Below are 26558 nucleotides of genomic sequence, written 5' to 3' on the forward strand. Positions count from 1 at the left end.
CTATGTCACATTTGCTGTGACTGCTGGGGAAGGGTTACGATAAAGTCAGAGGCAATGAAGATGGGTGCTCGTGTAACAGGTGCTCCACTCCCTTTGTTCTTTGTATACACATATTCAAATCACATAAGGCAGGGGACAGGATAGGGCCTGTTAACTCATTGCTGATTTCCCTAGCAAATAAACCAGCAGCTGCAGGTCCAAGCCCTGGCTTAGCGCTGAGAAGAAGGTGGGATTTGTGTGGGACAGGATGCTTTCATGGAGCCCTTTAGCCAACTTCTTTTGGGACTTACAGTGCAAAATATATTTTCTGCTTGTAGGTAAGAAACGGTATGAACTATATTTGATTGTCATTGTGGAAATGTGAATTGGTTTTATACTTCTAAATTCAAAGATACTTCTGTTGTATTGTCAGATGTTTTATTTTAAGAAGGTAGCCTAAAAGCTTTTAATCAGATTGTGTCACCCTATTTTAAGAGTGGAGCTAGAAACTTAGCAACTGGCAAAAATTGGCACTATACATAATCTGCAAATAAAACACAGGCATTGATTACATATATATTGTCAGGTTTTATTAAGTAATGCATACATTGTGCATTCTTTTTAACAAGTAAGGCTGGACAGATTCTGAACCAAAGTTTATAGAGAAGCTGTTACACATCTCTTTAAAAATGCATTATGTTGAGACAGTGTTGAGACATTATTTTTCAGTTCATTATGATGCCTTACAGTTAATAGGGAAAATTTATATGTAATATTTAAATGTTCTTGGTATTAAAACTAAATTAAGCTTTCAATCAACTGAAGAATGTTTTCCCATTAATAGTACATTTTTTTTGGTGTCTAGGTACAGTTTTCATAGGTATACGTTTGTTATCCATGCAGTTGATAAAAAATAGATGTTCTATGCACTTTGACAGGAATATCCTGTGATCAGATGTTAGATAAACTTATCTTTCTACAAAGTCTTGTGGTTAATTTTTTCTGTCTTTAATTGTTTTTGTAAATATCAACAGAGGGAATATATACTATTACAAATGTAGTGCATCCTCTACTTATTCATGTGTAAGGACAATTTTTCTTGTATCTGTCTTCTTTGTGAACTTCATATACCGTCTCCTAGTTTCCTTGATTTTAAGCTAAATACTTAGCCAAGAGTTTGGCTTCGTAACAATTGCAGTTTTATATGAAGTTTATCAGATTTCTTCTTTAATAATGAAAACACTCTTTGATAAAAAGATACAGTGAATACTCACTTTATCTGCATTACAACTTTGTTCGACATTTTTTATTAAAATCCTACAAGAGATACTGGTATGCAAGCAGAGTGCTTTATTGTACACAGTTGTTCACCAGGAAGTCTCATCGTATACCCTTACTCAGAGATACATGTTTCCTAGTATGGGAAATGTGCAGCTTGTACTTCATATCATGACAAGAATCAGGTGCATTTGGGGGCATGACACAAAGCCCACCAAAGACATTGACCTCAGAGGCAAGAATTAGGTCAAATAACAAAGCTCAGTGGAACTTGTTCTTGGGCAAAAATCCCGAAATGGGGAAGGGTATGCCCGAGTCCCTGCTGCTATAACTGCGGGGTATAGGAATTGCAGATTTCCTGGTCCATTATATCTCTTTTTTTCATAAATTAACATATTTGCAAAAAGTGTAAAAACTATTGGCACTCATCTAATGACATTTTGCTCCAAGTTCAGGGTTTTTGGAGAGCAGAAGAGCTAAACGAACACTGGTGAAAAGCAGTTGAGAATCCAAACTCACTTTGACAAGGAGATGTGCATGTTAAATTCAGAGAACGATAAAACCTCGCTAAGCAGGTTTCAGTTTATGCCGTAAACTCAAAAGTTATGTCATAGGTTTTTATTTAAACTAAAGCTGCAGCCCTTGTTTTATGTCAACAACGATTCTGTTGTGCTTGCTAATACTGGTGACAGCAAAGTGGGATGCAAGCAAAGCACAGATCACTGAGCCCCAAATGGAGGTCATTTTGGTACAACATGCTTGCCTTATGGTTATTATACAAAAACTAGTTTTCTGAACTCCATCGTCTTGGAAAAATGTGTATTATATTTAGAAAGCTATAGAGATAGGCTTAAATTCCATGGAATTTGTGCCTGATGAGAATTAAGTAAGAGTTTGGCACATTGGCTTGATTTCACTATTTACGTTAATTCAAGGATTAGTCATAACAGTCTTCAGTTTTAACTTAAAATCAAAACTTATGAAATTAGACTAATATTCCAGACTGCAGAAGATTTGATCTCTGTTAAAGCCAGAAGTCTCCCAGCATTGCTCCTGTAAAACCCTAGCCTTCAACAGAGCACCATTGTCTAATAACAGCTTCTCCGAGCCTCAGCCTGCCTTGCCCCTGGCCCTGCCAGCCGCGGCGGAGCTCCCACATGCTGATAGCACTTCATGAAATCACCCCAGCACAGCAGGAAAGCCTGCACTCACCCAAAGCCACTCCTGAACGGACTCCAGGGGAAAATGGGGTTTCTTCCCTGACCACCTCTGGTCCTTGCTAAAAGAATTTGCTTAACTGCAGATCAAAATGTCTTTCCAAGGTGTTACATGGAGCCACTTTGCCCCGTGAATCAAGTGGTTTCTATTTTGGGATTTCTATTCCCACATTTTTTAACTGAAAAGAAATCAAGTTTTTCAGCCACAATTCTCTTTATCTTACTGTATTATGGTGATACCTTCTATAGTGGTGGTCCCTGTTTTCCTTGTGCTCACTAGACCTGCTTGGTTTTTGCTAATTTTCTGCACAAACAGATCTGTGAGAACTATTATTTGTTGTACATATTTTATGATTACTCTGCAGCTGTTACTGGCTTCTTGTCCTACAGCACAATCTCTTACTGACAGCTAGATAAACCCAAAAATTGAGCAATGATGTCATGCGTAAAGAATCAGGAAGGACATGGACAGATCTTTTAATTGATCATTTACAGATCTCCAAGTGTTTGAGAGATGGTTTTGACTTCATTCAAGGAGATTTAAAAATTGAAATGTATTCGATGGGTTATATGAAATAGATTTCCGACATTAAATATTTTGTGAAGGATTTTACTGAGGAATTACACTCTTTTTTTCAAATGGACAACAGCAGTTTAAATGTGATTTGTATTGTAAGGTTCGCAGGGAGGGAATTCACTTCTGAGAAATGTTACAACAACCAACAAAACTAATCTCCCGTTACCCAGAGTCTAGCAAGTCCCTAAGAGTTGTGCACCATTAGAAAACAGTGCAAGAACACCAGGCCACAAATACTATTAAAAAGGGGTAGGGGAGGAGGCTTCAATTTTATGTGCTTCAGCTGTTTCAAATTTTTGATCTAGAAAAAGTTAAGCATGTAAACATCTCTCTCCTGTGCATCCTCCACTTAAGTCTCTCCATATTTTTTTTACACTCTTCCTCCCTTTTTGTCCCATTCTTCTCCCATCTCAGCTGAACCCCGACTGTCCTTTCCACATCAGTGTCCATGCAACCTGAAATCCTCTGCTTCCTTCTTCTTTGGTCCCTGAGAAGGTGGGTTTGACAGTCTTTCTGTCAAGGGGTTTCACTGTCTTTATACACATCACTCCTATAGTGTTCTGCCACGTTGTCCTTTGGTTTCCCTGCCATACCCTCAGAAACACTGCGAGCTGACTTGTCGAGTTGAGTATAGTATTGCTCAGCTTTAGGAAAAGTGAAGCCAGCCACAAAATTACTTTTTTGAGGTAGACTTTGTAGTTGGCTTTGTATTGACTATAAAACTCACTAGTTCCTGAATGGACAGAATTTGACCAGAGATTTCTTAGGAATAGGGGTTTTTCCTGAAATACAGTTAGGATATCTCACATGGTTTTGTGCAGCACCTTCAGCAGCACGGACAGCATTGCTGGCTACCCATGAGCCAGTCCCCTTCCATGGCATCTCTGCTCTGCTACTTTTCGTGCCCTTCCAGAGTACCTCTGAAATTAATTACTGGCTTTACATATTGCCATGCTGCATCTGTTACCCCCACCCCCTTTTTGTGTCCCTACCCCGATCCCCAGCGACAGTTTTCTTTGCTATTAGCTCAAGTGGCAAACAGCTGTGCAGTGAAATTTGAAGATTCTAACCCAAAAGGCATCTACAGGTACCATATTATTCTACTGAATTGATATTTTTATCTTTTCCTGCTATATAACCTAGGAAATTAGACACGAACCTTTAACAATTTCTTTTTGTTATAAAGACAAATGCTATGAAGGTAGGAAATGCAAAAAACAAAGTTATCTCTGCATTATATTAATCTTTAATAGCACAGTCACATATTTTTCACACATAGCTCCCTTTGCCTCCCTTTCCAGGTAGAGGGTATATGTACTTCAGCAGAAGAGTTACTTTTTTGGTACAGGTATTGGGAAGCATGTCAAGAAGAAGATGTTCAGTAGCAGGAAAGGAATAGAAGGTGCATGGTGAAAGCATTGCGTGTTGCCCTGGGCAGTGCATTCTCTTTCTCTCAGTTTCCAGTGCACTCCTATGCAGTGGTAGATGGATTACTTAAATCATTTTTTTTTACATATTGTTACGAATAAGAGGTTGCTTTTTTCCTAGGGTTTTGACTTAGCACTTGCAGTGTGTTTTTCAGCAATACTGAGCACTCAAAGCTGAGCACTCAAACCTGCAGCTGAAGTCAATAGGAGTTGCATCTTGAACATACTAAAATCTGTTTGTGTGTATTTTGAAAAATCCAGTCCTTAATATTTCAAATTGATCTTCCAAAATGAGTGGCTATTTTTGCTGTTAATTTTCTATGTGCATAAATTCCTCATCTGTAAAGTCTTATCAATTATAATGGTGTTGTGAAATCAATTCATTAATGTCAACGCTTCACACCGTTGCTGTACTTGTGAGTGCTGTGGAAATCGATCACTCAGTCCTAAGAGTAAAGTTTTAATAATGTTCTATAAATCTGTCTAAAGCTGACACAATGAAAAATTACTCTAAACTGAAACATGGGAATGCTGATGATTAAATCAGGAGTGGCCTTTTTTTCCCTCTAATTGAGGCAGGATTCTCGGAGAACAGGATTAATCGTGGCTGAAAATTTTGCTTTCGTGCATATCAACAGCAAACCTTAATTCTGCTCTTTCCTAAAATTGGAATGCTTGACTTTTGCAAACTTAGTAATGTTTCTTGAATTTAGCCTTATGTGTACAGTGCAGACAGCAATAATAACTGTATATCATTTTAATCAGACAAATTCATGGAAGTGCTGCTTGTTGGATTTTCAGTCAGTTTCTCAGTATAACTGGCAAAGTAACAGTAAGAAATTTCTCCCTCGCTAAACCCAGAAAAAAAAATCTTAAAAACTGAGTTTGCAATCCAAGACTGTTAGACAGTATATGGTCTAGAAATTGGAAATATTTTAAAGAGAAAATATTTTGAACATTAAGGTAAATGCAAACCTTTGACCTCATGTCAGACTTTCAACAATAACAGATACTCTGCCCAGAAATTGCAAATATCCTTCCTTTGACTGTTCATATATTTTAAAACTGGAGCTCTATAGCTAGATCCAACATCACCAAGGTCAATAGGAGTTTGGCCCTTTCTTACTCGAAATCTTACTGAAATCTTACACAAAAAAGTGTAAGCTTTAACTCTGAGAGTTTTTTCTCTGTGAGAATTTCTCATTTGAGTTTTCCAGTGTTTCCATTTGTGTTTTGGGTTTATTTGTTTGTTCTTTCATTTTTATGCAGGTATCTGTTCTGCCTTAAAGTTGACAGTACCATCTCATACCATCCATGGTATTGAGGGGCAGCCACTCCATCTTACTGTTGACTACAATTTCAATGCTACGGCTTCTGAAATCCAGATAATTTGGCTTTTTGAGAGGCCTCAAAGTAATCCAAAATACTTGCTTGGCTCTGTAAATCAAACAGTAGTTCCAGACTTGGAATATCAGCACAAGTTTACCCTCATACCACCGAACGCATCTTTGATGATCAATCCATTGCATATCAGTGATGAGGGCAATTATATTGTAAAAGTCAATGTCCGTGGAAATGGGACAATAGCTGCCAGTCAAAAGATTCAAGTAGCTGTTGATGGTAAGTTAGTAAAATATAGTATCTTCATTTTGAAAATAAAATTGCCATAGTTTTGAAGTATGAGTTCTTAGTATCCAGTTACAATAGTGTATAATTTAATCCAACCATACGTGAATAAATACTAACAATTAAGTTATGTTGTTTTCTACTGCTGCTGCAGGGAATCCTACAATATGTCATCTTGAAACAAAATTAATGTATTGACTAATGTTTTTGGATCATAAGTAAAAAAATGAAGGAGCATAGAAACCAATAATTAATATTAAATTAGACAAACTTCTAAGAAATAATGTTTCGTAAGGCTCTGCTGTGCTATCAGTCACGAGGATGCATTAACTTTCAAATAGTCTTTCTCCCTGAACAACTTTACCTTTACCTTCTGTAACTGTCAAAGAGGAGTCAGTGACTTTTGCTGGTCTGTAAAAGAAGCCCAGATCTGAATTCCTAAAATACTGAAGTTCCCTCTTTGTACTCTGCTCCTTGTTGTGGGGATATAAAAAAAAAGGAAATAGAAAAGAATGATCTAAAAGAATGACAAGAGGCTACTGTAATTTATGGATTATACAGAGGGAGCCCTGTAACTGTTGCGCTTAAAATAATTAAATGAATGACATATTGTTGTGACAAAGTTGTAGCTGCCATTTAACTCCCATACTCGTCCCAGTTTGCAGCCATCCTCACGACAGCGTATCTCAGCGGTGCCCGGTGTCAGCAAAGGTGCAGGCAGCCGTACTGAGGAAGTTGCACACTGTGGGCAATGTCATGCTTTGCACTCTTTTCATTTCTGTGGCCACAGGGATCTGCTTACAAGGCAGGAGCTGGAGGCCATGGTATACCTGACTGCAGCCTTTGTTGTATTACCAGAAATATAAACAGTCAAGTTTTATTTAAGTACTAGAACAATTCTTACAGTCACCAGCTGAGAATATGGCCTTCTTTTTTCAACCTTTAACCACATTTAATAAATAAAATTTGAAATCCAAGTACTTTCCAGAGAGGATGATGACTGCTATTTGTATCATCTTGGCAGTGAAGACTGTAATATACTGGCTCATCACTTTTATAACTTTTCATATCTCTTTCTTTTACAGTTCCTGTCACAAAGCCAATTGTACATACTGAACCATCTTCAGGGGTAGTAGAGTATGTAGGGAATATTACATTAAAATGTACTGTGGAAAAAGGTACAAGGGTAGTTTACCAGTGGATGAAAAATGGGAAGCCTCTCCGTGCCGGCCCTAATTACACCTTTTCATCAAACAATGCAACAGTTCTAATTGTTCCTGTTGTAAAAGAAGACATTGGGAACTACAGCTGTCTGGTATCTAACCCTGTCAGTGCAATGGAAAGTGAGATAATTGCACCAACCATATATTGTGAGTATATGAAATATTCATAATTACCTTTATATAAATGATCTGGCTGGAAAGAGTGCCTCTAACTATGGAAACAGGCAGAAAACAGTTGAGTCAACATTGTATGTGAGCTTGCATTCAAAATGAGCTTGTTTGTATACAGCTCTAACTTACAACAGTATAATAAAAAGTTACTCCATGATATGTAGTTGTGAAGATGAGTCTGAACTGCAGAATTCAAATATGAACAAATATGAACTTCAAGAATTCCACAGTACAGACATCTTCAGATCTGGAGGAGATGTGACTCAAAGGAAAAAAATAATCAGATGGGTATACAAGAAAATAATGTTAAAAATAGAGACAGCAAACAGTATCAACAAGCTAAGTACAGGAAGTACCAGGCTGAAGGACTGCTATTAGTGGTTTTCCTCAAGATCATTTTGAGTCCAGTCCTGTTTAATACTTCCATTAATGACATCAGCATAAAGATTGGGAGTATGTCACTGAAGTTCACCTGCGACATTAAACTGAGAGAGAGGACTGAATGACTTTGACAGAGTAATAGAACTGGTATGAAATTTGCTGGTAAAAAATAAATGGGCATGCACTTTTAGAGAATAAAAAACATGAACTGCTGATAAGATGGAGACTGGCTGGGAAATAACTGAGGCAGCGAGCATGGGTGATTGAGCTATCACAAGATGTCTGTGAACTGAAAGTGTGATTCAGGCATGAGAAAGACATATGTAATTCTAGGGTGTGTTGGCAAAATATTTCCAGCAATGAAATAGGGGAATACTAATGGCACACAGAAGATGAGACCACATGTAGAATACTGTGTGCAGTTCCTGCACATCTCAGAGCAATGATCTTGAACTGGAAAGAAGCAGAACAGAAAGGAATGGAGAAGATACTCCAGTCGGGTTTAGCAAAATCAACGTTGAAAGGGGTATTTGCTTTCCACATCAAGTGGGAAACATGAGGGAGCAAGAAGAGTTGCGTAAAGACCAATGTTGGCAGAAGAATAGACCATAAGCTAGCCATGTATTTTGACTGGAAACAATAGCAGAGGGAAACTAACTGTAAGCATAGATTGAGTTCATGAATGAAACGAGTTGGAGGAAACAAAAGATTGGTTTAGTCAACATTCAACAATTCTACTTTAAATCTTAGAAAAGACACTCTCATTTTGTTCCCTATCCCTCCTGTAATGTCAACCTCCAGTGCCTCCAAGATTTGCAAGTAGCACATGCCACATATGTGACCTTGCTAGGCCCTGGTCCTCATGTCCTCAGGGGCTGAAGTGTCCTTTTCAGACGAGAGCTGAAATCAGACAGGTCAGGAGCTACTTTACCACCAGTCGTGTTCAGATATAACCAGTTTACCAATGGCACAGTGTGGATGGCACAGTGCAAGGACTGGAACTGGATTCCTGTCCAGTCAAGGGCTGGTGCTTGCTCTTGCTTTTGTTGGGCTCTGTAATCTGGCAGCTGGTAGACAGCCCATGCCCTGGACCTGGCATGATTGCACTACAAGCATATTCAGAACCTACACCTCTTACTATGTCATATTTTCCTCCTCCTCCTTTCATCTCTGATTATCCATTCTGCTACTTATTTATTTTTAATTATAATTTGGAAGAACTGGGTAAGGGGGTGTCTCGCATCTGAAGTGTGTGTGTGTGTGTATCTTTACACTGCACCAGGAGAAGATAAAAATACTACCTAAATTAGCAAAGACTAACAAGGACGTTGTTAGACGAGAGCTGATCCCTTAGGTGCAGCTTATAAAATTGACAGCAATGCAGACATGAAGATGAAGGAGTGCTGCAGAGAGTCCTAAACAGGGCAGATGTGACTTGAGTTTCAATCACATTAGACAGAAGAATCATGATTAAATGCTCTACAAGGACATAACCAGCACTGATGAAGTTTTAACTTACCATTACCATAATAAAAAGAAAAATCATCCAATTGCAAGGTCCTGCACATGGGTCGGGGCAATCCCAAGCACAAATACAGGCTGGGCAATGAGTGGATTGAGAGCAGCCCTGCAGAGAAGGACTTGGAGGTATTAGTGGATGAAAAACTGAATATGAGCCAGCAATGTGTGCTCACAGCCCAGAAAGCCAACCGTATCCTGGGCTGCATCAAAAGACTTGTGGCCAGCAGGTCGAGGGAGGTGATTCTCCCCCTCAACTCCGCTCTTGTGAGACCCCACCTGGAGTACTGTGTTCAGCTCTGGGGCCCCCAGCATAAGAAAGACATGGACCTGCTTGAGCGGGTCCAGAGGAGGGCCATGAAGCTGATCGGGGGGCTGGAGCACCTCCCCTGTGAGGACAGGCTGAGAGAGTTGAGGTTGTTCAGCCTGGAGAAGAGAAGGCTCCGGCAGACCTGATAGCAGCCTTCCAGTACCTAAAGGAGGCCTACAGGAAAGATAGGGAGGGACTCTTTATCAGGGAGTGTAGTGATAGGATGAGGGGTAATGGTTTTAAACTGAAAGAGGGTAGATTTAGATTAGATATTAAGAAGAAATTCTTTACTGTGAGGGTGGTAGACACTGGAACAGGTTGCCCAGAGAAGTTGTGGATGCCCCCTCCCTGGAAGTGTTCAAGGCCAGGCTGGATGGGGCTTTGAGCAACCTGGTCTAGTGGAAGGTATCCCTGCCCACGGCAGGGGGGTTGGAACTAGATGATCTTTAAGGTCCCTTCCAACCCAAACCATTCTATGGTTCTATGATTCTATGATATTCTTTCCTCAAGGCAGCACATTTTTAAATGCCTGCTTTTGTACAGTCACAATCTCAGGACACTTAAGTGTTTAAGGTGCTAAGAATCAGAGCTGCATGTGTTCGAATGCACTGCCTCTACTGCTTTTCTCACTTCAGTGAGCTATGAATGGGCCTTATACACCTCTCTCTTCAAAGAACACCTACACAAAACTTGGGGATGCTGTACCCAGCACAACCTGACAGCCTTCTTACAATGCAGTAAAATCAAGGTCAGGCTAGAAAAATATTTGCCACTCTTGCTACCTTTCGGACTGCTCTTTTCGTTTGTGGCACAGCCCATTCGGCATTCACGTTTCTGACCTGTTGCACACAGGATTGGCTCCAGAGCACTTATGGCGCTGACAGGTGTCTGGGACACTTGCACTGACAAGGTGTGTGCCCTTCAGTCTCAGTTCTGGTACTGCTTCCTCGCTTCTCCCTCACTCAACTACATGTATTTTCCAGCAAATTTGAAAAATCTTTCAAAGTTCTAAACTGAACACCTATTTTTGACCCATTGTTTAGCAGAACTTTAAAATCTCAAAGTTACTTCAATGTCCACATTTCTGGAACATTTTGCTGTTGGAGTGATTGTGATATACAGCTCAAAAGATCTGTATATATCAAAAACTTTGAAATTCAGGTTTTTTCCACATGTGGAAATAGTGTTATAAGTATTTGCATTTTCAGAATGTACTTTTTATTTTATCAGAACTGAGGGTTTGCTTTGTGCATAATTTAAAATTTGAAAAAAATATTAAAACAATGCAATGCTGAAAGACTGCAATACTTGCACTACTAACCATATCCAAGTTAGCGATGAGAGTTGGGGTCTTACTTCCTGAGCCATACAAAGTCACATAATTCGGTCCAACCTCTGCCTGCAGAGGTGGTTTGTCTCCCAGCTCCCAGTTGTCAATAACAATCCAGAACAGGCCCCGGCATCTCTATATGCCATATGTCATTGCTGCGGGGGAGTTACTGGAGGTGATAAAAAAAAGGTCGCTCACAGTAAATACCTGCCATCTGCTTGGAAACTGTAACAGTCTCGTGGTGATAGGAGCAATTGGAAATATTCCCACAGAGCAGTAAATTGTTGCTCAGAACAGATGATTTATTATTTTACAAGTCATTTAGTTAACTGGCTTTACTGAGACGAGAGGCAGGTTTCTGTTGAGAATGATACTGGAAAGGAGAAGTAGAGCTGAGGGATCCATGAAGGCTGTCACTGTGGTTTTTTTACTGACAATCAAAAGTGTTTTGTTCTTCATTTCTCATTAATATTATTCTTCTTCTCCATTAGCTATGATGATAACGCACCCTGGAACATGGCTATTGCAGTAGCATGACCCAGAAACAAATTATTTCAAGACTGGAAGAAGCTGCTGTCATGGAGGCTGCAGCAGAAACTGTTGTACTGTGCTGACGGAGTTGAATTTAACAGACAAAGTGGGATTTCCTTCCTTGGGACTTCCCAAAGCTAGAATATATTTGGTCCTAGAGAGGAAATGGTTAATTATCTGCTTTTCAGAATCATCCTTGAAGCTGTGTATATCCCTCAGCTACCCAGTGTTTAGGGATCTCGATGATGTACACAATGCCCAGGAGAGACAAAAGACTGATCCAGGCAAAGCAGAAGGGTTACCCGATGCTTGACTTCATCAAGGAATGCCACTTTTCAGACCTTGCCAAGATTTGATTATTTCTTAAGAAAACCTTTCTTTGTTTTTTTCAAACGTATTTCCCCAGGCAGTGTGCGTCAGTGTTTTTATAATGGTTTCTTTCAATTTGCAGCTTTCATCCAAAAGTGTAGTTATGTTGTTAATGTTATCTGTCTATGCTGCACTGTTATGATACTGAAAAAAAACCAGTTCTGATTCTTTTGCAGACTGTGGTAAATCTCCCTAGTGAGGGGGCACAGAGACCAGTCAGCTATTCTTACCATTAATCTCTGTTTACGTATATCAAAGGTTATATTATCAGTGAAAATAAAAGCTAATTCTTCTAAGAAAGAAGAATTGGATAAGAGGAACCACTGAACTGCTCTGAAAAGTAAAAAAGTGCATTCCTGCCTATAAATAGTGTGTGAGGGGTTTTACTTTCATTTATGAAAAAGTCAGAGTTCAGTACATGCCTCTCCTTTCCCATCTGCAAAAAGGGAAGCAAATACCTTTAGCAGGCAAGCCCCCATGAGAGGCTGGTGTTCTGGGAGGGCTCCCCGTCCACAGAAGTGTGCCGCCTGAGTGAGGGCAGCCAAGCCGAAGTAGTGGTGAGAGGTCTGCAGTTCCCAGAAATGCTCATTACAGGGTCAGCTGGCTCTTGGATACAGTAAAGCAAATGACTCGGGAACTGCAGAGCCTGTGAAGAAGCAGCCCAGCATCTAGTTTAAAAAATGCCTTGATTCTTCAGAGTGGCCCCTGCGATGTAGGTGGGAGCAGCGCTAATTCATGCTGAAGTGAATCTGTATTGCATTTCCCAAGTAAATATTATTCATGGTGTTGGGCCTTCCTTAAAAATGAGACTGCAAAAAGCTTACCACTAAGAAATAAGTAGAGAAAATAAAAAGGTTGACAAGTTTACGTTGTGAAATATGGACATCTGGTTAAAAGTGGACTAGACTGAGGTCATGGTGTGATAGTCTACATTCTTTTGTCTCAGCCTTCACAAATAGAGAAAAAAACCCAGAGGCACACACAAAATGGCCTGATTTGTGCTGTGTGCTGTTTGCCTATGTGTTCTTGAAGAACAGATCGGTCTCATAAAAAAAGACAGACAATAAATAGAAGCATGCATGTTAGAGGAAGGTCTAACGTCAGCTTGAATTTCCTGATGAGAAATAGTCTGAAACGTGCCAGTGTGCCACTTCATGTAGCAGGGAATTTCACATTCAAACCCAGCTACATTATCTTAATGCTGCCAGACAACCCTAGGAAGGTGGAAATATTACTTGATTGCACTGTCTACAGTGGGCATAATACTGACTTACCGGTCTTTTTGCTATGCCATTCTGTGTGAGGCACTTGTCAGCAGCTTTACTGAACTTCAGGGATCCTACCAAAAAGATGTTCTGCATGTTTTCTTCTTTTGGCTTCTGTCAATATTAGGTCTGTGCATTTTTGATTATGCATGTAAGCCCTTAGGGAATTAGCAACATTAAAATGATTAGTTCTTTTGACTGGAAAAAGTAATTTAATAAGGCACATTTTGATTATTATATTCTCTACATTAATTTCTATACTTAGATCGCTGTAAAAATAGATTTTAACATGTAAAGATATAAAAACACCATGATTTGAAATGATCTATTAAAAATAACATGGGAAATATTCTTATCGTATTTAAATATATTGTTTCCCTTCCCATTTTCCTATGAAGATTACCCTAAAAATACTTAGCTGCTCAATTTTCTGAGTAATGAACACATGACTATTGGACAATATATGCCTCTTCTAATTATATTCAGAAACACAGCTTTCTTTCAGCACAAGGACTTACTCTTGAAAGAAGCATAAATGTTGAAATAGTAGAAGCCTACTAATGTGGGGGGGAAGGTTAAAGTTTATTTTAGCAGTCATTTATGGAAAACTTTTTCTGAAGTTATCGAAGGCACACCCCACTCTATATTATACCTATAGGATAGTTCCCCAAATAATTATTATACTGCAAAGTATTACAGTGAATGTTTATATATTTCAAGGCTAATTTGTTCACTTTTAAATGTGCAGAGAAATTACTTATGCCGATAAATTTGGCATTGAAATAGAAAGGGTCAAATATGCCCCTGAAGAAGACCTGTTCCTTTACTTCACAGCTTTTCCAATTGTTTTCAGTTTTTGTTCTTTTTATCATACTGAACAATGCATAGACCTGTGCTTTTTCCCTAAACAGCAATTAGATCCATATTAAGTGGGTATAGTCTGAGATAAACCTAGTACAGGTCAAGTTACTGAACTGAAAGCCTTTTAATTGAAATGATTTAATCCAATGCCAGCTATTCTAAAGGCTAGTCTAACTTAAAAATTCTAAGTTTAGAGATATGCTTCTATTTAAAGTTTAATTAGATACTTTTATATTAATTTTTCCACTGTGTTTTCTTTTTTTTCAATGCAGATGGACCTTATGGACTTAGAGTTAAATCAGATAAAGGTCTGAATATAGGGGCGGTGTTTACAGTTGACATGGGGGAAGTTATACTGTTTGACTGCTCAGCAGATTCAAATCCACCAAATACTTATTCGTGGATTCAAAGGGCTGACAATACTACTCATGTAATCAAATATGGACCCCGTCTGGAAGTTGTATCTGATAAAGTGGCCCAGAAGACAATAGATTACATGTGCCGTGCGTTCAACAATGTGACTGGAAAACGAGATGAAACGCACTTCACAGTTGTCATTACTTCTGTAGGTAAGAACATTAATTCATTGCTGTAACTGTAACGTCTAAGCAGAGTGTCAACCCCAGAAAAAGGAAATAATTCTTAGAGAGAGAATATATATCAGAAGTGAGGTCTTGCTAACAATGTAGTAAAGGGGATTTTGGCCATTCAGTGGGATCTGAGTTTTACTCGCAGTGTGACACGGCTTGGGACAAGACCCACTAAGATGCTGAAGTTTTGTGGGAGTTTGACACTAAAATATATTTGACCATTTGGAACTTTATCCCTTGAGCGGAAAAACTTCCTCGGTAGTCAAACCTCATCATGACCAAGTAACATGGCAGAATTATATGTCTCTTACTCTGTTTCTTACTTCTTGCCTTTAAAAATGATAAAGATGAATGGAGAGAATGATGTGGAAATCTGCTGAATGCCAAGGTGGGCCTTTCCTCCCAAGGGCAGATTTTGTCCAAGGCTCTCCCACAGCTTTCAGGAGTTGTGAGCCCTGGGGCCACCAGATGACCAGTACGTGGGACAGTTTCAAGCATACACCACTGACTAAAATAACCAGGCACAGACTCACAGCAATGAAGGTCTCTAATATTTTCCGGTGTGGTTAGGTATTATAAGAACCTCAGTTTAGTGTACAATAATAATGCAAGCTGTGATGATGAATGGTTTTATTACAATCTGTTCGTAAACATTATTTCACCGTCATATTTATGAATCTATGGATTGACTGCTAGGTTCTGCTGAATGCACACCTTTATTTCTCATACATTATAACCGCAGTTCCTGTATCAGATTGCATTAAACAGCAACAAAGCAGTTTTTCAGAAAATCTCCAGAAGCATACAGCAAAGAACAAGATATTGAGGAAGTCTGATATCTCTTATTAATACAGATCGATACAAGTATTTTCAGATAAGGAATGTATGCTATTAATGTTCAACAAGATAGACTAGATTGCCTTTTAGAAAGCTTAACAAAGCCATTTCACTTGTGCAGAACAAAGAGCTCAGCCATTTGTTAGTCAGGTAAACAAGGAGAGCAGATGTCCATCGTTCAGGCTGACTTATGGATTCATCACAAATCCATGGCTTTCAGTATGCTGGAAGGAAGATGGGTTGCAATTTTACAATGAGAATACTGCACTTTAAAACTAAACAATGTGGCTAGTGGTGAAAGAAAATGCGACCAGAGCTATGTGTCAGTAGAAATAAACATGACATTTCTCCAGGAAGTTCATGTAAGCAATGATACATATGTGAATATTCATCAATAAGTGTTAAGGAATTCAGCTGAAATTTCCTTTCAAAGGCTGAAAAGAAGGGAAAACTCCACAGCTTCATGTTTAGTTGCACTTAAAATCATACATTTCCTAATTACAAATATTTTGCCTAAATAAAACTTTTTAAAACATTTTATCCTGTGTATTTAAAAATTTAAAAATTTCAGTTTCCCCCTCTGTAGCCATTTTCTTCTTGATGAGCATTATTCAGATAGCACTAAATCCAGATGTTGAGCCTACACTTTGTAATGCGACACTGGTTGAATCTAAGAGGTATGAATTCACACACAAGGCTAAACCTCAGAGATCCTGCTCAGGCTAAATTCTGGTTGCAACTGATTAAACATACTAAGGAATATTATTCCATATCCCTTCTCCCTGTCCCCATAATCCTAGATAGAGAGCCTGGACTGTGCCTCTCAAAATACTGGAAGCCCCGTTTTCAGCAGCAACAGGAACTCTGATATTTCAGCAGACCTTACACAACTTCCCCACCTAAGGGACTGAAACTCACCTATATGGTGCTATAAACAGCTGCCTAATTAATGCTAAAAATCATCAAGAAAACAATTATATCAATAAGTTACAATTATATCAATAATTGCGCTAAGCTGTTACCCAGTTTTAGCCAAGACTAGTTAGATTTTAAAATAAGAGGAGGTATCTCATTGTGTACACAAGTCATTGCTGAGTTCTTAAGTTGAGTCAACTTGAGTGTGTTAAATGCATGCAAGCAGCTCATCTTTGTTTTCTGCACCGGTATGCCTGTGGAGATAAGATTTATTGAGTCTAAATTTGAACTTATTCATTTTAAAGAACATTTTTAAGGACTCAGCTGATTCTCCAGCATTTGGGGTTTTTTTCTGAGGAAAGCAGTACATTGAAGGAGTATGAAAGAAATTTGGTGAAATTGCAGTGATTTATTTTCCCATCTCTTCAGGATGCATCTGGTTTGAAATGTACATATTTAATCTTTGTGATAACCACTGCACACGCAGCCAGCACAATGCCAGTGAATTACATGGAGGTGTAAGTAGATGTAAGCAATGCTAGCTCTCTGCACAGGAGTTCATTGAAGTACTGGAAACACATCCAGCTAAATAATACACATTTGAATTGTATTAATAAAGCTGGCACTGACAAATATGCAGCACTAATTTACCTGTATGGATTGTGACATGGCCTTTAATTACATGAATTCTGCACGATTCAGAGCAAAAGGAGGAAGGTAAGGGTGCACAAGCAACTATGTCTGGCATTTCCTAACTTTCACATTCCTGTCTTTGCAAATTCTGTGCAAATGTTTTCCACATGCTTTTGTGTATGTAATTATATACATATTGTTTTTGTGTTGCATCAGTAAATCCTGCTGGAAAACTGCTGCCAATGCATATCTCAGCAAAAGATCTGAGCAAAGGAAGGAAATACTTTGGACATATTTAGACATGAATACAAACAAAGATAATTTATTGGCTTCTGATGGGATTTGATGAACACCCAGACTGTCAGTGATCTGAAAATCTTTAGGAAAAAAACCAATAGTTCAGTTATCCCCTCCTACTCTACAGCTCCTACAGCTAGGATTTCCCTCCCATCTAGCACAAACTGCTCACCTAATTGTCACCTAATTCCTTGGTAGTTCGGTGTCTCTATGCCTAAAATTAGAATATTCATCTACTTTTTGTGATGCTGTAATTTGTGGATTACATTTACTGACCTTCATTTAGCTCTAGGTACCAATCTGTTCTGGATTCATTTCTGATAGGCATATCATTGCTTTTCCAGTCGAGGAGATTTGTGGGGAAAAAAAAATATTACTGATTCACAAGAACCCAAATTTTGTATCTATTTTGTATCTGTATGCCTGTTTACTAGCTTCAGGTGAATTTCGAAAGATGCGTTTTTCAGTGTCATTGTAGCACATTGTACAGAACAAGAGACTAAATACAGTACTCATCTTCTTTGTCACAGGATTGGAAAAGCTGGCCCAGAAAGGAAAATCTTTGTCACCTCTTGCAGTAATAACAGGAATTTCATTATTTTTGATCCTAGCTATGGCCTTTTTATTCATATGGAGAAGATATCAGCCACATAAAGGTATGTAAAAGTTAAGAACAGTCCAGCTCTTCTTTTGGACCATCAGAGCAAAAAGAATGATTTTTCTTCTTTTCTTCTTTTCAGTGATACAACAGAAGCTGCAGAGCAGGTACAAAAATAAATCATTCTTAGGTCTTAAAGTCTTTACCATCAAGAGAATTGCATTTTATCATATTAATTTTCTTTCCTTGGCTTATGACATCAAACTGAAAAACATGTTTATGTTTTCTAGGCCAGAGGCTGATTACAGAAAGGCACAGACATTTTCAGGTAATGCTAATAAAAGAAACGTGAGCATAAGGTCAAAATCCATTCCTGCAAAAAATTAGCATCTCCATATACAAAAAGAAAGAAGAAAAGGAAGGGAAGTGTGTTTTTAACTTAGGTTGCACACCTCTGTGTTAGCTTACTGAAGATAAAACCACAATGACAACAGATCAGCATGGGTTTAGCTCATGCCTGGAGTTCACAGTGGTATGGACCCTGTTGGCTTGAATTCTAGCTGTTAATCCTCATACTCTGGGATTAGAATCACCTGTATTCCACTGTTCTCACAGATATGAAAAAAATTAGTGTTATTATGGGATAGCAGTGAGAGGTGATACGCCATGGGAGGATCACAATTCTAAGTGTTCATGGCGCCAACTGATACCAAAATCATGAGATAATAATACGACATTACAGTATATATATTTTAGCCTCTACCATATTCTGTACTACCTTTCTCTGTGTCATGAGGACCCGGTGTGGTTCTTCCACTGCCTGTTTTCCCTCCACAATCCTTCCCAAATGATCCTGGGCAGGAGAGGCTGGAGACCGGCCATCCTTTGGAAGGGTAGCACTTTTATTCCCATCCCTTTCTACGAAAGCATCAGAGCAGGCCATAAACTGCTACATGCAAGAGGATAGGGAAGTATATGAAGCTTAAGAAGGTAAGAAATTCACTTGAGCACAGAGGGTCCTTCACCCCAGCAAGTGGTATCGGAGGAGCGAATCTCAGCACTGTCTTTAGTGCTGCAGCCTTCGCTGTGGAGTGATGCCCAAGAGACAATCAAGAGTCTCATATCTCCTGGACAGTGGGAGGGTAGAGAAAGAGACTCCCACCATAACTACAAGTTGTATCCGAAGTCCCAGATACAATTTGTGAACTGGTTTAATAATGTGGCACCTCTTAGTATCATGTTCCCTTTTTTTATTTTCAGCATTATAAAAGATTCAGGTGGTACTGCCTCACTACAGTGTAGATGTGCTGAGCTTATGGATTTGGCCTCTTTTCTACGGGAAATGAAAGTAAATCGGTCTGTTTAGCCTTCCAGCACAGAGAGTCCCAAATCTGTTACTGAGGTTAGCAAGAAGCTCCTCACTTGGTCCAAGATGGAGATAGCCAAGCACTGTGCACAGCGGCTGTGCAGCTGCCCTGCCTCGCTCCATAGCAGTTTAGGAGCTTGACAGGGAAGTGGTTTAAAGCAGATCAAACAACCAATATTCAGATGTTTAAAAAATTAGGCCAAATTACTTTGCCACTCATTATTTTCCAGATTCATATTACATGTTGATACCTTTTTTCACATTTGTTTGTTCTAACTTTAGGACATGAAAGTGCTTTGGATGATTTTGGGATATATGAATTTGTCGCTATTCCTGATCTTGCCAGTGGTTCTAGGGTATGCGATTTTACATCATAAGCTGACGGTTCCTTTTCTATTTCTTAAGGTGTACTAAATATCTGTACTGGAATCCTTCTGTCAGTTTGCTTCTGTTGCTTTTTACAGATGTCTATATGACACCATATTCATGGCTATTGTTTACCCAGTATTTACTCTTTCTTTACTGTTACTAGTTCAGTACTTGTCTCAACATGGTGCAGTAAGGAACTAACCAAGCTCTAAAGACAACAATCTCAGTTCAGCTACCCTATATTAAAAGAATATTAGTAGTGTTGAGTAGATGGGTGGCACTGAATCACTTGGGTCACACAAGCAAAGTAACTATTGTGATGCCATTTTTTCCCTTGGCCTTAATGTTCCTGCTCATGCAACATACAACTTCGGCAGTGCAGAAAAGCCTCAGGGAGGTATTTAAAGTTTTCATTGTGAGAATATGCAAATTAAATCTCAGCTATGTTTCACAAGAATTATTTTGTTAGCTTCATGTATTGTGGGGGAGGACTTAAGCACAGGAATTTTGCTAGCAGAAAAAATCCTACTACATATGCTACTTCTCTGCATTGTGGCTTTGCTGACATTACTGTATAGCAGTTGGAGATCATTTTGATCATTTTGTGGTGTAAAAGGACAAAGAAAAAATGAGAAATAGGGCCACAAAATTTAGGGACAACAGACTGAAACTGGGAGGAATTAGAAGAAGCACTTTGCCTTTGCTAGGGAAAATTTCTGGCAATACAGTCTTGTATCTTTGGGGAGCATCAATATGGTCAGGTAAGGGAGAGCTCTTAGAACATGATCACACAGGGTCACATCAACAGTCACACCTATTTTGTTGTTATGATTAGTTCTCATAATACATAATGTATTAGCAAAAAACAGTCATAGATTAATAAACCCTTTTCTCTACTGGGGTTATGTTGTGGTTTAACCCCAGCCAGCAGCTAAGCACCACGCAGCCGCTCCCTCACGCCCCACCCCCCCCCACGCCCAGTGGGATGGGGAGGAGAATTGGGAAAGAAGGTAAAACTCATGGGTTGAGATAAGAGCAGTTTAATAACTAAAGTATAATATAATACTAACAATAATAATAATGAAATATAATAATCATAGTAATGAAAAGGAATATAACAAAAAAAAGAAGAGAGGAAAAAAAAGAAAGAAAAAACAGTGATGCACAATGCAGTTACTCACCACCCGCTGACCGATGCCCAAGCAGTGATCCGCCCCTCCCAGCCAACTCCCCCCAGTTTATATACTGGGAATGATGTTCTATGCTATGGAATACCCCTTTGGCTAGTTCGGGTCGGCTGTCCCAGCCTTGCTCCCTCCCAGCTTCTTGCACACCTGCTTGCTGGCAGAGCATGGGAAACTGAAAATCCTTAAGATAAGTGCTACTTAGCAACAACTAAAACATCAGTGTGTTATCAACATTATTCTCAAACTAAATCCAAAACACAGCACTGTACCAGCTACTAGGAAGAAAATTAACTCTGTCCCAGCCAAAACCAGGACAGATTAGGTGATGGAAATAGACATTTCTAGGGCTAGAGTGCTATCATAAAGGTTAGTGGAGAGGACAGACTTTTACAGCAGTAGAGATAAAAGGCTTTTAGAAAACAGAGGAGCCGAACTGTATCTGTGAAAGTTTGTGACTGTAGGAGGCTTATTAAGTACGGAGATCAGGCCCTAAATCATCACAGCTGTAAGCACACTGTGAGATATCCCTTAGGCTGATCATATCACAAAGTCACATTCTTGCAGAATCAGGGCCTTAGTAGGTCAGGAGGGAGAGAGAGGTGACAAGGACAACAGAGTGGATGTACAAGCAATGAAATCTATTCTAATTTCCAGTAAAATTTCAAGAAACAGGAGAAACTCCACTGGTTTTTCAGTTAGTCAGATTTATGTCATTGCAGATAAAGTCAGCATTTGATCCACTGATTCATTTTAGTTAGTTAGCAGAAAAAGGGAAAAAGAAGAAAGTGGAAATAATGAAGAACTGGAGGTTGGGTATAGGCAGAAAGACTGAGAATTCCTTATGGATGGGGAGTCTAGGTGTTGTGTTGACATAATAGCAGATTTGTATACTTAACATATTGAACAATTTCATTATTACTTCATTTATGGAAATACCTTGCAGTTCCCTCTCTTTGACATGCTGGTGGGTGTTTTATGCTGAACTCTTTCCCTGAATATTTTCTCCTTTTTTACTATCCATTCTCCTGCTTCTCTCTTTATTAAATGTTCCTTCCTTGACTTGTGGTACACTAATATAAAATACTTGCTATATTAAATGCAAGAGCTGCATCCTAAATCTTCTAAGATCCTAATTGAATTTAAAGCTGTTGCTTGCCTTACTATATATGTGATGAAAACTTACTCAAAATGAAATGTCAGCTCATAGGGATGAACTGTTAAATCCACACGCAAACAATTGATAGGGAAAAGTTATAAAAATGAGGTTACATTATCAGTTTAATTTCTGTTGAAACTTTTCCAATTTGTACTTACAGTAGGAATACTCTTTGCTACTTCCAGGTTTCAAGTCAATCTGTTCCTGGCTCTGACTTTGTCCCAGGCCAGGATATGCTTAGTACTGTTTATGAAGTTATTCAGCATATTCCTGAGCAGCGGCAATAAGACCATCAACAGTAAGTTAAAGCCTGTGTTTGCTCATGTGGTAGCTCAAAGACAATTACTTTTGCATCCAGAACAATTTACATTTTGGTAGCTGGTGTTGGATTCCAGCGAGAGGGATAAGGAAGGAAAACAGGTATAAGCTATATCAGTTCCTCCGCCGTTTCCTATCCAATCCTTCACTTTTCCTCAGGACTCCAGTCTGTTGTTTCATCACGCCGGTTTTGTCTAAGTCTGAAAAACAAAAGCTAAGATCTTCAAACACAATTTCAAATGAAAATTCCCAAATGTTTTAAGAGGGTGGCTATAGTTTCATGGCACTGAGACATCACCACTTCCCACTGAGCGGGTTCAATCTTCAGTCAATCAAAGCAGTTTAATCGGCAGCACGGCTTCCAGACCTGCCAGCCATGTGCCAAGTAGAGTTGCGGGAGGGGGGTTTGCAATGTTGAAACTGGTCAGCTGATCAATAACCAGTGTTTGATAAAATAGTCACTGAAATATTAATGGACAATGCTTAGTTACCTGAGTAAGCAATGTCTTAATTTGTATCTTAACTCATGGTTTAGAGCAAAAGAAGTACTGCAGTACCCTGGCTGGCAACTCCACAGAAACACTTTTGCTGAGTTAAATACCAGAAAGACCACAGCACGTTGTGCTTATGCAGTTAGTGTCTGGTAGTCCTGGTTTTGTTCAAATCACCTACTTTGTAGCACTTCTTGGCATAAGAAGAGTGAATACACTGTAAAGTTTCTGTAATTGCGGTATAGCTGCCATAAATCTGTTCTGAATATTGACAGTCTTTCTTACAAATTAAGAACAGCACACAAGACTTTATTTGGTAACAAGCCTATTATATCACATTTTCCATGTTTTTATGATGTGTTCTGTTTCTTTTACGGTTGAAAAGGAAAATACGCACTCTTACCAATAGACTAATCAGTCGGCTGAGTAATCACAATGTTAATGTGACTGCATTAGCATTCAGTACTTACTTACACTATTAAAAATTTTGTACAGGTTACATCTTCAACTGTGTGTCCAAATTATATATGCGAACATGCAGCCATGCTTGTAAAAGCAAGCTGATCAGTGAGAAAGCAATAATGAATTACTAATGACATTTTTGTCCTGCTTGGAGTTACACACTTTGAACCTTAAGATGATTTTTTAAACCAGATGTAAAAAATAGCATTCATGAAGTACATCTTTTCTTATTCTTCCTGCTACATGTCTTCCTTCTCAACTTTCTCACTGATACATGACACCTCTAAAAAAGGAATGAATTCAAAGTAAAGGTAACTTGAACTTTGTGACAGTTCAGATTTCAACTCAAACTTCACAAAACACATTCTGCAGTTGTAAAGGACTCATTTGCATAAACCCATTTTGCTGTTCTTTTCATATATCAAGATTTTTAAAAAGAAACGTAGGAACAAAATTTTCACTAATAAAACAAAATCTGCTATAGATGATAATGGGTAAACTACTCAGATTAGAAAGATCACTTCCATGAATTTTCCAATTCCTGACCTGCTGCGAAGGAGCACTCTGAGTGGTAAACAAATAAGGATAACTGGTGCTTGCAGCAGGATGCTTCAGCATTCAGTATAAGGAAAAAACAAAAAACCACAGAACAGGGAACGGAGCTGGGAAAGTAATTCCAAACTCCTGTAGTGCAAAGTAATGATTGCTTAGGAATGGCTCCCACAGACTTGGTATGCAGCCATCTGTACAGTAATCAGCAATGTTCATGGGAAAAATGATACAGAAGTTGCCTGCACTCTGCTTACAGCAGGAATTTCTCTTTGTGCAAAACAAAAGAACGGATGCTATGGGAGCCAAACAGGTTTGTTGGTAAAGTGATCATTTTACTCTTGTTCCCAGTGGTTCTGACTGGAACTGCTGCAATTTCATAATTTATTAGAATTAATGTGCAAAGAAAAATAAGTCAAAACCACTGTTTCATTCTCAGATTTACAGTCTGAGAATCTTTCAAATCCTCTCTTTGAATCTAACTTTTACAGTGTTAGCTGATGTTCTCTCTCTTGCGATTAGAAATCCCAGTGACAGTACCAGCAAATTGGCAGACTAGCCGATGCCTAACACCCTGGGAATAGCTTTTTCCTTCCACTTTTCCTTATGCTTTTATCAGCTTTTTTATCCATTCATCCACACATGCACATATGCTTCTGACGCTCTAAGTGATTACAAAATTTTAGATGTGCCCCAGCTCTTAAAAAGTAAGAATACTGCTGGAAACTAATTAAACTCTTAAAGTCTCTTGGGTTTGCGCTGATGGACTCATAACCTAATTGCAGTCAAAAAATCAGCTGAGATGACAGCTGGCTTTGCACTTTTACAATCGCATGGTGATATTAGTCACTGTTCACAACAGTCTTTTGCAGATTTGCCTTCTCTGCTCCTCCAAAGAATCAAAGGAAAAACATGAAATCCATTTTTGAGGAAACTGTTCTGCTCCATCTCTGGGCTACACAGTCATAGGGTGTTACGTCTCTGCCACATACTCAACTATTTCATTAAACACACTCTTTTAAGCCATTTTGGTTTTTTTTTTTTATGACCCTTGCACTTTTTTTAAACTGAATATAAATCCTGTGACAAACTGGACAACAGTCTCTTCCACATATGAAAGAAATCAAAAAATGGCTGCAAAAGCTAATGAGCATAGCCCGCTTTTATACATAAGCACTGACAGCTCACAACTCTTCTGCGAGCAGAAACTGTAACTTAGGTTTCATTTTCACTTCAAATGAAGATAAATTTACATCATCTCCCTCTCCTCTCATACACACTGTTTCTCTCAAATCACGCATTAACCATTTCACAAATTTCTGCTCTGCCAACTGCTGAAGAGCAACGAGGATGCAAATCCTTGCCAGGCATTTCAGCACGGGGTTTGTACTGCGGACTACACTGACTCAGCCTACCGTTACGGCTACCCTATAGCAGGTGCTCCGGTACATTATTGTTGATGATGTATGAGCAACTTGAAATATCTGTACTGAAAAAGCAGCAATGATGTGAGGTGCTATATTAGCCATTATATTATTTATGGCTCAGACCTGTCTTATCTTTTCAAAACTAGAGATCTTAACGCATACTAAAAATTCAGCCAAATACCAGTGTGTTACAAATATGTCCCCGGAGCTGTCATTCAGGCTGAAGAACTCTTTTACTTTTGTGTTTAGAACTGCTGGTTTGTTTATATGTTTGCAACAGTGTTTTTTAAAGAAAAGAAAGGCAGCATTGTGGACAACTGTTTTTTATACACACACATATATATATATATATATATGTATGTTCTTTCCTAGATGTATATGAAGACATGGGAACAGGAAATCAAAGCATCTGAAAATACAAAAGTGACTTCTTTTTCTTTATTATATATTGAAAGGAAATGCCAACAACTCCAAGAATGGCAAAGGCTTATGCCAGCTTTTCTTGAAATAGCAATTTCTCTTCAGACTGACAATCCCTTTCCTTCAGGTGCTCCAAATTGCCCATTTTTAATTTTTTTTTTTTTGCTTCTTTTTAATGAATAGTTTCTTGAAAAATATGAGGTTTTTTCATTCCTTACATTTTTTTTCCTTATTTGTGAATACAAAAGTCAAAGGGACAGCTTAAAAATTGCAGTATAAAACCTATATGTTTTATTACAATAATGGGTGGGAAGCTCAGGGAGGAATCAGGCCCAAGATGCCCCCCATGCTTGTTTTATTAAAAAAATGGCAAAAAAAAAATGTGTATGGGAGTTTTTCTTTGGGGTTGACTTTTACAAGAGAAGGGCTCCATATTGGCATGAAAAGTAATAAATGCAATATGTCAGATTGCAAAATACATTTGGGGTTTAAAATAAAGTCATTCTTTTAACTCATTTAATGTAACATTATCTTTTAATTTACAAACATAGAAACTGATCAGTCAGGCAGTTACAATTTTAAAATGTACATATGTATATTATTCAAAATAATGTGTTCTCATTAAAGTCTGTTTCCTTTGCATTTGAACTGGTTTTCTATTTGCTGCTGAAGAGCCTGTTTCTCATTGACTAGAAGAGCAAGTAATATTCAAGTAATTTCTGCAAGCTGCAGAATGTTCAGGCTATTTATACATTAAAATTATAATTCTCCAGTGCAAATGAAACCAATCTTACTCTGTTTAAACAGACAGTGTGCTACAAGTCCCTTCACAAATAGAGAAATCCTCTTCCAGAAGCTTCTGTTAACAGGTGTCTGAATC

The 26558-nt window shown here is 38.6% G+C and overlaps 1 protein-coding gene across 1 annotated transcript; it reads left to right on the plus strand.

The window, feature by feature from the left end:
• Positions 1 to 25783, plus strand: HEPACAM2 (HEPACAM family member 2). The gene is made up of 10 exons (XM_050892296.1): positions 1 to 317; positions 5748 to 6098; positions 7190 to 7474; positions 14336 to 14632; positions 17866 to 17991; positions 18076 to 18100; positions 18224 to 18261; positions 19582 to 19655; positions 22197 to 22309; positions 25631 to 25783. The coding sequence occupies exons 1-9, from the start codon at positions 248 to 250 to the stop codon at positions 22296 to 22298; spliced, it is 1368 nt and encodes a 455-aa protein (XP_050748253.1). The 5' UTR covers positions 1 to 247; the 3' UTR covers positions 22299 to 22309; positions 25631 to 25783.
• The last annotated feature ends 775 nt before the right edge of the window (positions 25784 to 26558 follow it).

This window comes from Gymnogyps californianus, chromosome 2, assembly GCF_018139145.2.
Source record: "Gymnogyps californianus isolate 813 chromosome 2, ASM1813914v2, whole genome shotgun sequence".
NCBI lineage: Eukaryota > Metazoa > Chordata > Aves > Accipitriformes > Cathartidae > Gymnogyps > Gymnogyps californianus.

Bases quoted from the DNA above. Each gene is read 5' to 3' on its own strand.
- HEPACAM2 (XM_050892296.1), top strand. From the start codon at position 248: ATGCTTTCATGGAGCCCTTTAGCCAACTTCTTTTGGGACTTACAGTGC. The intron at 7,475-14,335 runs GTGAGTATATGA...TTTTCAATGCAG, and splicing joins AATTGCACCAACCATATATT to ATGGACCTTATGGACTTAGA. The intron at 19,656-22,196 runs GTATGCGATTTT...TGCTACTTCCAG, and splicing joins ATCTTGCCAGTGGTTCTAGG to GTTTCAAGTCAATCTGTTCC.